At 37.8% G+C, this 13761-nt stretch overlaps 1 protein-coding gene across 1 annotated transcript in view; it reads right to left on the reverse strand.

Annotated features, from left to right (window-relative positions):
- Positions 1 to 1114: 1114 nt before the first annotated feature.
- The window catches only part of LOC129279678 (26S proteasome non-ATPase regulatory subunit 1-like), a 29537-nt gene continuing 16890 nt past the window's right edge, over positions 1115 to 13761 (reverse strand). The window contains exons 7-17 of the mRNA XM_064110956.1: positions 13235 to 13312; positions 12101 to 12235; positions 10865 to 11028; positions 10495 to 10573; positions 8471 to 8611; positions 7670 to 7758; positions 6099 to 6351; positions 3937 to 4048; positions 3011 to 3087; positions 2118 to 2177; positions 1115 to 1407 (exon numbers count right to left, since the gene is read on the reverse strand). Of these exons, the coding sequence (XP_063967026.1) occupies positions 1183 to 1407; positions 2118 to 2177; positions 3011 to 3087; positions 3937 to 4048; positions 6099 to 6351; positions 7670 to 7758; positions 8471 to 8611; positions 10495 to 10573; positions 10865 to 11028; positions 12101 to 12235; positions 13235 to 13312 (1413 nt within the window). The 3' untranslated portion in view covers positions 1115 to 1182. The remainder of the gene's footprint in view (positions 1408 to 2117; positions 2178 to 3010; positions 3088 to 3936; positions 4049 to 6098; positions 6352 to 7669; positions 7759 to 8470; positions 8612 to 10494; positions 10574 to 10864; positions 11029 to 12100; positions 12236 to 13234; positions 13313 to 13761) is intronic.

A 13761-nucleotide genomic window follows, 5' to 3' on the forward strand; every position in this document is an offset into this window, starting at 1 on the left:
AGTTTTTAGCCAATCAAAATAAAGACAAATAGCAGATGGTGAATGATGATGAAAAGCTCTCCTGATAGAGGAAGTGAGGTAGGGGCACTTCACTCATAACCAAACTACATGCAGTTTATAGGTCAAATGATAATGCATGATGTACTGATGTTGACTATGTCTAGAGTATAAATCAAAGAAAGTCTGTTTTATCTGTTACCATTGCAACAATTTTTAGCAAATCAAAACAAAGACAAACTGTCAGATGATGAATGATGATGAAAAGCTCTCCTGATAGAGGAAGTGGGGTAGGGGCACTTCACTCATAACCCAACTAGTCTATAGGTCAAATGATAATGCATGATGTACTGATGTTGACTATGTCTAGAGTATAAATCAACTGCATGGATTGCAGACAAGCCACGCCTCTGCATTTGATGTGAACTCAAACATCTCTTACTCATTCCCCAGAATCTTTCTCTCACTGCTACATCTAAAAGCCACCGCACACCTTACGACAGTTCGCGATCCGATTTAGGAACAAATCGCATTTTGCTCATTTTTTGAAAATGTGAATGGAACATATCATTTTATTTGAGGTTAAAATTAATTGAAAGAAATACTAATATAACCATTTTGAAAGATTGCAAGCCTTTATTTTGGAGTAAAGGCCAAATCAGTTTCAAATCGTAGCCAATCGTACGACTGCTATGACGTCATTACGACTAGATATTAAATTCGCTTTTATTCTAAGAAGGATGATAGTATAGTCACAGATTTGAACATAGGTATTCGTACGATGATTTAGAACATTATACAGTAAGATATCCCAAGCTTCAATATTAGCATAAAATTCTACTACATTTTATTCTGAAATCGGGGAGCAGACCAATCGTAAGGTGTGAGGTCGCCTTAAGACAATTTCCAACAGTATACACATTACACAATGTCATTCTGAAACAAAAAGCCTATCAAAACCCTAATTCTCATATATCTTTAGAAAAATGAGCACAGGATAAATTATCGTGGGAGCAAATGTTGTGTTACCCAGACAAACTAGATCTCTGACATTGCAGGACAGTTGCCTTCTTCACTAATCTTCCTTATTCCACTTGCGATGATAATAAACTTTTTTGATTGCGGGCAACAATGGGAAGACAAGACAAGACAAACGGCTACACACACACACATAAACACCCACACTCACCTGAACAGCAAGAAGCCGAGAGAAGTAACGGCTGCCCGTCGGACATCGTCATCCACATCACTGACGGCGAAGTGAAGGAGTTTCCTGATGGCCTTGTTGTTTCCGGTGCCGCAGTAAGCCAATGCTATGGTGTACATCCCTGATCGCCTTAGGATGGGATCCTTGTCCCGGCTCAAGCTCTCGATGAGGGTGTCGGCCTCTTCAAGACGACCGTACATGGTCTAAGGTTAAAGTAAAAGTAGTGAAAGTAGTTAATAACATTGCTTCATATCAAGATTATTTTATGGTGTAATTGTTGTTGCCGGTGCTGCAGTTAGGCAAGGCAATGGGGGGACCTGCTCAAGCTCTCTGAAAGTGTGTCAGCCTCTTCAAGACAACCGTACATGGTCTCTAAGGATAAAGTACATGTAGTGAAAGAAGTTCATAACATTGCTTTATTTCAAGATTATTTTATGGTTTAATTTTTAATGCCGGTGCTGCAATAAGGAAAGGCAATCCCTGTATCTGCAAAAGCTCTCAATAAGGGTGTCAGCCTCTTCAAGACGACCACACGTGGTTTGAGGAACCAAAGTCAGGAGTGGAATTAGATTCAATTTAAGGTTTACACAGACTCTGAACCCAAGAGCCTCTCCTCAAGGTGGGAGATTTTCTTGCAGAATCCCCCTTGCAGAGAGGAGACTGTGCTTCAATGAGCGCGGAGACCATATCAACAGCAAAAAGTCAAAAATTCCTATGAGCAGAGGATACCTTTAGGGTTTCAACTTGCTATCTACTTACAATACTACAGTGACAAAATTTCAATTTTTCAATCAGAAGGTATAATGGGTAAAATCCAATATCTGGTATCACATTAAGATATGCACAATACTAATGATCCATACTAGATATGACATTTTATTTTCTCTGGAACGGGATAGGGGTTAGTACTCACCAGGGCAATTCCAAGACAAAGGCCACGCAGAATCTTCTCATGCTGTGTGTCTTGAGCATACTAGGAAAAAAAAGGGAGAGGCGTGATACATTTACCAACAAGCTCGACAATCATTAAAATAGAATTGTCAATGCATGTCGTGTGAGTGGACATTGAAAACTTGGCAAATATGGACAAGCAGTCATTGCAGACCAGCTGTTCAACAGGTTTATTTTTAGGACATAATAAACGTGGCCACTAAGATACCGTAACAAAAGCTTAACCATGGAAGCAAAATGAATTTACAAAGCCATCAGTTTTGCCACACAGTGGGTTTTACGACAACTTTCCCATTTCTCAAATACTCTGTCTATAAATACAGTAGAAGATAAGATGCACAAAGATGCTGAGTGGGATTCTCGAGATAAGCCAGGGCTAAAAAAGGCTCAGACATTTGAAAAAGGTACCTTAAGATTATAAAGTCAGATAATATTCAATTTAAAACTACCAAGAATAAGCATGCATGGTAAGGAGTAGACTAGTAAGGAGACATGTTATTTGTGTACTAATCAAGAATCAAAGGTATATGCATATAAACATGTCATATCAGAAACACATAATGCAACTAAATCTAATAAAATACCAGTAACACGTAATATAGAAGAATGAAACCCAGGGGGAATGAGTCAATTTCAATGAAAGGAGAGAAACTCCCTTCATCCTCTTTTTGTGAATAAAGAAAACATTACTGATCACTACTGCAATACGGAGCACCAGGTCAAAATTGAAATACAAATATACTAACTACAGACAATCTTTCCCCGCGGTTTTATTCCCTTAACTTCTCTCAAAGATGCTTCTAGACTATAGAGAAGGTGAGACAGAAGTGATGGGAGCAAGATCAAGACACTTACGCTGACCATATCTTCAATGGCTTGAGCCGACTTGGTACCGACCATGACAAGACCCATACCCAGACCTGCTGCCTCGCCTAAAAGTGTGCAAGGAATACCACAAAACCAATCAATTACTGATATGATTAAATCAATTCACCTATCAAAAGATTAGCAGGACCATGTCCAAAAAGGGTCGGGAGTCTCTGGGTAGGACATGGCCATACCAAAATGAGCAATAAAAAACAAATAGTAACAAAAATAAATAAATAAATAGAGTCAAGCATCTCATCAACAGCTCAATTTATAAATTGAAGTATAGGAATTTCACAATGAAAATTAAGAATACCAGTAATTAAATATGATTTAATCAGCCCTTTTTAAGAATAATATTATCTATGATAGAAATCTGAGAATACTTTCCAGTGATATAATTCATAATTCAGCTTTTACAGTTTCTACCTAGACACCCCTCAAAGTTTAAAAGAACATAACAAATAATAAAAGATAATGCTGGTTGTCAATTCAATTCAATATTTCATTTCAAGGTTGATTAAAAACTCAAGTTGCAGCCAAACGGCTGAATTGATCATGTATACAAAGTACAAACAATTAATAGACTCATTACATACATGTATACATTTCAAACACAAAAAATAAACATTTCAAATATTGAGATAAGAAATATGAATATAGTTAACAAGGCAAGACTACTTAGGCAATGAAATAAATATACATAAGATAATGAGAAAGTGGTAAAATAAGAACAATAAAAGCAAATGGGTGTTTTCCACCTTCCTTCATATCATATCAATTCAGGACTGCCTCATGAATATTCATCTTTGATCTTTCCTTCATATCATTCTGGATCAAGGGAAATGGTTAAGTTTACATACAACTTTTTATCATTTAACTATCCAAGAGTCCAATATAATGGTGTGTATTACCTGTTACAGCATCATCTTCATAGAGATTACACTTGAGCTGTTCATACACGTCTTGTCTCGCAGTTCCCATGGCAGCAAGACCAAGACCCAAACAACCTCCATGCCGTACCATCTAAAAATTGAAAGAACAGGAAATTGGGAGAAAATGAAAGATTATGCATGAGGTTATTTGTTGAAATGGGATGTGAATACAATTAGAGAAGTTCAGTATTAATTAGGCATAAATAATTTTGTAAATGTGTTTTATTCATTAAGCACATGAAAGACATTGTTTATTCACAATTACTTTCAAGCATAAAATGTCACTTCTGATGGATTCCCAACAATATTAATAACAAAACATGATCAAACATTTTTCCTTCCTAATTTAACTTTTGTTTTCCAAGCATTTCAGGAGCCCTAGAAGTGCTATATATATCAGTATATTCATATAAATCAGTATATTATCATTCTATTTTTTTTTTTTTGGGGGGGGGGTCTAAGACTGCCATGGCCATCTGAACCTTCAAAACAATGATAGTATACTTAACACCGACATAATCTCCACCAAATGTGTTAACACTGGTACATGAACTACTATCCCTATCACCTCCACAAACACCACTGACATGACATTTAATAAAACCACCATCATCACCACTACCAACTCCATCTCAATAACCCCTACCATCATCAGCATCATTACCACTACCAACTCCATCTCAACAACCCCTACCATCATCAGCATCATTACCACTACCAACTCCATCTCAACAACCCCTACCATCATCAGCATCATTACCACTACCAACTCCATCTCAACAACCCCTACCATCATCAACATCATTACCACTACCACTACCAACTCCATCTCAACAACCCCTACCATCGTCAGCATCATTACCACTACCATCACCACTACCAACTCCATCTCAACAACCCCTACCATCATCAACATCATTACCACTACTATCACCACTACCAACTCCATCTCAACAACCCCTACCATCATCAACATCATTACCACTACCATCACCACTACCAACTCCATCTCAACAACCCCTACCATCATCAACATCATTACCACTACCATCACCACTACCAACTCCATCTCAACAACCCCTACCATCATCAACATCATTACCACTACCACTACCAACTCCATCTCAACAACCCCTACCATCATCAACATCATTACCACTACCATCACCACTACCAACTCCACCTCAACAAGCCCTACCATCATCAGCATCATCACCACTACCATCACCACTACCAACTCCATCTCAACAACCCCTACCATCATCAACATCATTACCACTACCATCACCACTACCAACTCCATCTCAACAACCCCTACCATCATCAGCATCATTACCACTACCATCACCACTACCAACTCCACCTCAACAACCCCTACCATCATCAGCACCATTACCACTACCATCACCACTACCAACTCCATCTCAACAACCCCTACCATCATCAACATCATTACCACTACCATCACCACTACCAACTCCATCTCAACAACCCCTACCATCATCAACATCATTACCACTACCATCACCACTACCAACTCCATCTCAACAACCCCTACCATCATCAGCATCATTACCACTACCATCACCACTACCAACTCCACCTCAACAACCCCTACCATCATCAGCATCATTACCACTACCATCACCACTACCAACTCCATCTCAACAACCCCTACCATTATCAGCATCATCACCACTACCATCACCACTACCAACTCCATCTCAACAACCCCTACCATCATCAGCATCACTACCACTACCACTACCATCTCAACAACCCCTACCATCATTAACATCATTACCACTACCACTACCACTACCAACTCCATCTCAACAACCCCTACCAACATCAGCATCATTACCACTACCAACTCCATCTCAACAACCCCTACCATCATCAGCATCATTACCACTACCAACTCCATCTCAACAACCCCTACCATCATCAGCATCATTACCACTACCACTACCAACTCCATCTACCATCATCAGCATCATTACCACAACCATCACCACTACCAACTCCACCTCAACAACCCCTTCCATCATCAGCATCATCACCACTTTCATCGCTGCCAACGCACAACAGCAATAGCTACCACAAAAAGGATGAACCCCAAAACATATCATTCCACATACCTCGGATGTAGCCTCTTTCAGCTGACCCAGCAAGTATTCGATGATATTCCCTCCATGGTTAGCATGGATCAGACCCAGCGCGTACAGTCCGCCCCCGTCCTGGTAGGTACTACCACCTGTTGAATCTTTAGGGAGGTACGTTGACATCAGGTTGAGTGCTTCCTTCTCATGGCCTCTATGGATGACACCCAGACTGGCTGTAGCGGTAAACTTGGCCCAGTTGGTAGCCCTAGCAAGCCATTCAAGGTTGTCTCTATAGATGGGGGAGATAAAGGACATTGATTGTATAACTGGAGAGGTTTCTAAAATCATGTAAATATATGCAGTTTGGCACTTTTAAAACAACTACTGAGGCTAGAGTGGTAATTGGGGGAGATAATGCTTTGGATATTTAAATACTGCGTCAGTCACAAACAAATTAAGTTTACATATTCACCCTTTATTTGAGCACATTTGACCCCTAGATGGCTTAAATATGAATAAACAAACATTGTCTCTCTTGGCATTGGTGTTGTTCATTTTCCTTCAAATACCAACACAAACATAAAATACAATAAGAAATCCATTTGTATTGGTGTCAGGTGCCCAGACTGAAGAAGCAACACATTAATGAACAGAATGAAATATCTTTCTCTCTCTTTTTATAGATGGTCACCCCTAACCCTATAACAATCAATATAACCGACAAAAATTTTAGCAATTCAGACTGAATGTACACTGAGTGGAGCGTTGTGGCCCAGTGGATTAGTCTTCGGACTTTGAAACAGAGGGTCGTGGGTTCGAATCCAAGCCATGGCGTAATTTCCTTCAGCAAGAAACTGATCCAAAGTGTGCTGCACTCAACCCAGGTGAGGTAAATGGGTACCGGTAGGAAGTAATTCCTTAAAAACCTGTGTGCGCTATGAACGCCTAGCTTAGCCGGGTAATATAGGAGCGCCTTGAGCACCTAACAAGGTGGATATGTGCGCAATATAAAAACCCTATATTATTATTATTATTACACGAATCTGAAATACAATTTCTTCTCTAAATCCCTCTTAACCTGGGTATTAGAAACAAATATAGAGTTCATCAAATAGAATTATGAATCCTTGAATACAAAACCCACATGTGCTCTGATAAATACAATGATCCGGACTACGTAAGAACGTATGATTGGACAATTCGGTGGATTCCCAATACGGTTTATCGGTCTATCGGTTGCAACGGACAGGCCAATTTCTAACTGAAGGGTTGTCATCGTGCACAGGCGCAGGCAGCGCACGGTGCTGTAATGTGATGCTTCAAAAATGAAAACCATATAGCAAAAGCAGAGGAAGAATTCAACGAAAACGGACTAAATTTTGCAAATAAATATGCGGCAAATTTCTCTCCCACCCCCTGGGCCCTGGTAAACTGCATATTTTCATACAAGCCGGCCGTGCCGCATCGGCCAACACAGCAAAATTGCATGCATGCACTAGCACGCGCAGCAGATGTTGACTTTTTCCATGAGGCATTGTGAATTTCGGCCTGTCCGCTGCAACTGATAGATGGCACACTGTATTATGGATTATGAAAGCAGCACTTACCGTAGGAATGCATCACTGGTTGTCCCACAATGCATGAAGGAATTAGAAATAACTGTTGCATTGTGACAAACTGAATTCCTCACAGATTCCTAGAAAAAAGCAATAGAAGGTAAGTATCAGATAATGGGATGAAGATAACCACATATACTTAAATGCATCAAAGTTAAAATAATCCCTTTACAACCATCAGTGAAACATTAATTTTAAGTTGCAATATCATACTCTATTACATATACTACAAAATGGTTTTTGTAATACAAATGTGCCAAAAAAGCACTTAAAATGGTAAATACAGTACACAATGTTACCCAATCAAACAAACATGAAACTAATATTATTGTAACATTTTTTTTTCTTGGACAAAAATGGGAACAGATTTATTGCTGAAGATATATTGTAATTACTGAAGTTTATAAACAAGATTTTCAAGGTAATTAAAGCATTTATAAGCAATAAATTTGTTTGCCAAACATGTTGATTGGGTTTGCAATTTGCTGAAATATCTTTACAAATAAAAGAATAAACACTTAACTTCCTTTTCAAATATAATTTAATTGACAAACTTTTATATGTGAAGAAGTACAATCAAAGTTTGATTTTGTGATCAATATGAATAGACATCATCACTATTATTGCAACGTCTGTGGACATAGAGTTTTATGATCAACTGGTATAATTTTACAGAGAAAAATAATGATCACTCCACGAACAGTTTTTGAGAAAAAGCAACGTTCATGCACACAGATTTTGATTTAACCAACTTGAATAATTTTATTGAAAAACAACGATCACTCCACGAACCTTGGTGTTTTTTAGAACAAGCATATCTGTCTTGTTGCTACGTATCAAGAACTGTAGATGAAGCGCTATTGTGAGGTTCCCACTTAGGATCTGAGTCAGCTTGTTCAGTTGATCTCGATGTGCTTTCTCTTCCGGTGATAACTAAAGAGGAAAAATTAAAAGGTTCATGCTTTAATCTTGTAAGGGCAAAAACAATTTCTAAATTATACAAAGTTCCCACTGTTCGTCCATCCGTTCCGATTGGCCTTTGTAGCTGATCTGGAAAACCCTTGAGCCATCCCAAATTTTTCTCTACAATCACGATTGCCATGACTAACCTCAATATCTGGTGAGATCTACCACAATCACTATGATTATTACATTATTCAGAATGCGGTAAGTCATGGTGTAAATCGTGACAGCGGTAACTAGATATTACAGAACAAATATGAAAAAAATCAAACAGGCACAAATCTTCAAGGCCAATGAAAAGGGCATCAATGTCAGTCATCAGGGCATGCATAGCCATGGACTCTGATTAACTTAGGGTGTGTTTATGCTTCCATTGCGAGGACAGAATCAGCGTTTTCAAACGTCGTTTCAAAACGCCGATCGTAAACGTGGTTCTGGGAGTGCTGTTTATGCTCAACTTTTCAGAGGCAAAATCATGAAATCCAGCTGGCTTCGCATCGTAATTTTCGATGAGCAGGAAAGGGAGGTCAAATTGGGCGCACCCTTTTTTGAAAGTTTTTTTTCCGAATGTTGTTATGGGGAAGGTACATCGACTAGTTATTTAAACATCGAACAATTTCCGACATTTTAGTCATTGCATGGAGCTACTTGACATAGCCATATAATTTCCACCATGGTGAGGATAATAGTGAGAAAAAATAAAGAATATTAAAGTATACATAATAAAATAATAAAACATATATTTGTTTATGCTACTGGGGCATCTGGCGATGTCTCCTCATTATAACTCATGTTCCAGGTTTTTTTTTGTAAATCCCTCAACATTCATCGTGATGACAAATTGGAAGAGTAATCCTAGTGATAGTACTTAAATCAATTATCACACATGCAAATGTAACAAGGGAGATGAGAGGTAATTCCGTGTAGGTAACATGCGACCATGGAGCAATGCGACTGTATTTGTCCGCGGATTTCAACTCATCGGAAGCATGTACCAAATGACGTCATTTAAACACGTTTATGATTGTGGTTTTGTTTATACTTCCCCAGAAAGCCTGATTCTGGTCAAACGACATTTACAAATGCACCTTTTTGTGAGTTTACAATCGGCGTTTTGAAACATCGTTTAAATTAATGTAAGCATGGACGCAACCGTGTTTTGGACTAATCGCGTATGGAAACGCTGATTCTGGCCTGAAAAGTGGAAGCATAAACACGGCCCTAGATTAATAAAAGTCCTGGGCCCCGTCTTACAGAGAGTTACGTTTGATCCAATCAACCTCATCTATATGGAAATCCATCAATGTTACAATTTTTTTTCTACAGGAAATATGCACACATTCTCTTTGGAAACAGATGATCAAGATGAATTTTCAAGACAAAGGTGCATGTATGAATATACTTCATATCTATAAAACATTTGAACAAACGTGCATTCTTATGTTGATGTTGCTGTCTGGCCAAAGTTGTGGTCGATTGGATCAATTACAACTTTTTGTGAGACGTGGCCCTGGAGGTCATATTTTAAATGGCAGCTGTAAGGAGTTAAAAGGGCAATGAATTCGAAACACAACATTTCTCCGACCATATTCCCATGGACATTAGGATAGCACTGATACCCTTTCACCACACAATCTGAAATAAATAATTGTCGATTGGGGTTATAAGAATATGATGGTCATGTGATTTACATTGAGAAACAGGAATGTCAGAAAAAAAAGATTACTTACCACTATCTATTACATCATACATTGATAACAGCATGGAATATCACAAAAATTATTGGGCTGATATGATATGAGAACTAATTAACAACATGTTTTTATCAGTATAGAATATTCAATCATTCTTACCTGCTCATCAGGTACAGGTGCTTGAGAAGAAAGGGCTTCAATTTTCTCTGATTTGTCACCCTCCGTTTCCATGGCTTCACTATAAAAACAAAATATATAATAAAATAGTGTGTTTACATTGTATCCATTTAAACAATATTCCATATACATCATTATCACGCCTAAGAGGCATTTTGAAGACATGACAGAATGGCATATTTATGAATTACTTTTAACGATGGGTATATGGGAATGTCTATAACGACTGTCTGCCTATCTATCTATCTATCTTCTTCTATCTATCTATCTGTCTGTCTGTCTGTCAATAGATCGATTGATCGATCCATCCATCCATCCATCCATCGATCAAGCTATATCTCTTTCCTCTTACCCCTCTTTCTTCTCTCCTTCTGCTGGTGTGCTAGCTGGAGCTGGGGTGCTGTCTGCACTAGGCGTACCAACCGTCTTGAGAGAAGCTTGGACACGTGAGAGGAAGTGTTGCGTTGCACTCTCGTACAGGTCGAAACCAATCTGAAATGCCATTAGTGCTTGGTCCTTTAGGGGAAAAAAATAAAAAGGTTGTTGTTGCTGTGTTTATTTAGTACGTCAACAATGTTCTGTGGATTTAAATCCATAATGAAAATAAAAAGAAACTCTCCATATATTTATCACTGGTTCTTGAAAATAAATTACCAAAATTTCTCGGTTTACAAGTATAAGCATAGATTTAGATTTATTCATTCCGTTCACCAAAATAAACAAAACATAATTGAAGTAATCGAAGCATATGAAATAAACACTCGTTAAAACTTAAATCATTTCTATTTCTTATAGGAATTGCAGGTCACAGCTGTCAGGAGCTATCTGTTGATTCCCACAAAGGCCAGAAATCACATTGTATTGTACGAAAAAGGCAATTTTTTCTAGAGCTTACCCTTCAAATTATCTAAAATTCTAAAGGAAATATATGGATACTTAAATACTAATATATCTGTTGTATTTGGCACTGTGCCTCATTAGGAATCAATTTGAATCGTGGAGGGGTGCAAGTAGGACCCAATGGCCAGTATTCTGAACTGGTTTAAGTATGGAGAGCCAATAGGGGAACACATCCCTAACAGTACACATCCAATTTATTAACTAATTTGACACTCAAATTGTTCATAATTGACAATCGAATTATTTTTCTTCATTATGAAAGCAAAAGGAAACAAAAGAGTAAACATAAGAAATATACAATATAAAAAGAATTTTTGAATTTTTGGCTTCCCATAATTTTAGCACAGAGTTAGACTGTGATCTAAGTTAAACCTGACTTCAGAATACGGGCCTATGAGAATAGAATGGAATGGGCGCGTCATGGTCTAGTGGTTCTGACTCTCGCCTTTCAGACAGAGGGTCATTAGCTCGAATTCGAGCCATGACATGTTTTCCTTCAGCAATAAAATTTATCCACACTGTGCTGCACTTGACCCAGGTGGGCTGAATGGGTACCCGGCAGGATCAAGTCCTTGCATGCACTGAGCACTGGTGACGGTAGCTTGAGCTAAAGCCGGGGTAATGATAGCAAGCGCTTTGTATCCTCAGGCAAAAAGCGCTATATAAATCCAGCTATTAACATTCTTACCCCTCCTTCTAAGATGAGTTTATCAAGGATATCAGCTACGGCAGGAGGATCATCCAGGAAGATGAGACACTGACAAACATTGATGAAGTCCGGGGTCGCCAAGTTGAGATAAAGACGTACCAGCATCCGCAAGATCTAGAAATGGATTAAAAAAACATTGAAAATCAAACAATACGAGCTTAAAATCAGTCACCTTGATCAAAATCAGACACCTTGGTGTAACTGAGTTGAGGTGATAGAATATTGCAAGATCTGGGAATGACGTAATGGAATTTACAAATTAGTAAATGGAACTTTAATGAAGTATGGTATTAACTGATATAGCGGGCCAATTCCATCAAACAATCAACCTCTTTGTATGTCCGACCTCCATTTTCTCTATTCTTAAATCATATCACTCACAGTTTAAGTCATGACTATTTTGAGAAAAAAATATAAAATATATTTTATGGAATTTTCCAGCAGCATTTTGAAGATTTATGAAATATTGATTATTTGAGCTTAAGTCTGGTTTTACCAAGATAAGATGATACGGATACCTGCACTCCTCTTGTTAAAAACCTATCATATTAAATTACAGAGTTCTGCATGAAGCATTTTCAATTTATTCTCAGCCTTTGCAAACATGGTGATGATAAAATATCTTAGCAGGATCTGCTGTCCACAGTACGATGGGGGTCTAAAATGACCAGTTTTATCCATTGAGCTTTCTTAAGGCGACCGCACACCTTACGATTGGTCTGCGACTCAATTTTGGAATAAAACGTAGTAGAATTCGATGTTTATATTGAGACTTGAAATATCTAACTGTGTAATGTTTGAAATCATCGTACGAATACCTATGTTCAAATTTGTGACTATGCTATCATCCTTCTTAGAAAAGCAAATTTAATATCTAGTCGTAATGACGTCATAGCAGTCGTACGATTGGCTACAATTTGAAACTAATTGGGCTTTTACTCCAAAATAAAGGCTTGCGATCTTTCAAAATGGTCATACTAGTATTCTTTCAATTAATATTAACCCCAAATAAAATTATATGTTCCATCCACATTTTCAGAAAATGAGCAAAATGCGATTTGTTCCATAATCGGATCGTGAACAGTCGTAAGGTAAGCGGTGGCCTTTACTTACCGTGCTTCTAAATGTTTTCTCCTGAAGGAGTGACATGACGATATTGACGCCGTATTTCAACATTCCTGGTATATCATCCTGGATTGAAAAAAAAAAAAAAAAAAAAAGGTCAAAGGTCAACTTCATGTGAATATACATTCTCATCTTCATAATCTCTTATCATGTGAATCAAAATTAATGCAGAAAAATATGAAATATGTAATCAAAAGGTATTTGACAAACGAAGTATGAATTGCAAACTTGATATCATAATGATGATAACATTAATAATAAAAGAGTATTTATATTGCACAGCCACTGTAAAAATATATTCCACTGTGCATAACAAAATACATTTCAAAGAGTATTACTGAGAACTAGAGAAGATAAAGTGACTTTTTAACACATTTACAGTGGGTGATTCCCTTATAGAGCATGTGAGAGTGTTCCATAATTTGGGAGCCGCATATTGGAGAAACCTCTACATGAGTAAGGTAGTCTTGGCAACAGAAGTATGATTCATTCTACAAATTATATTATCATTATCA

The sequence above is a fragment of the Lytechinus pictus genome, chromosome 16, assembly GCF_037042905.1.
Source record: "Lytechinus pictus isolate F3 Inbred chromosome 16, Lp3.0, whole genome shotgun sequence".
Lineage (NCBI taxonomy): Eukaryota > Metazoa > Echinodermata > Echinoidea > Temnopleuroida > Toxopneustidae > Lytechinus > Lytechinus pictus.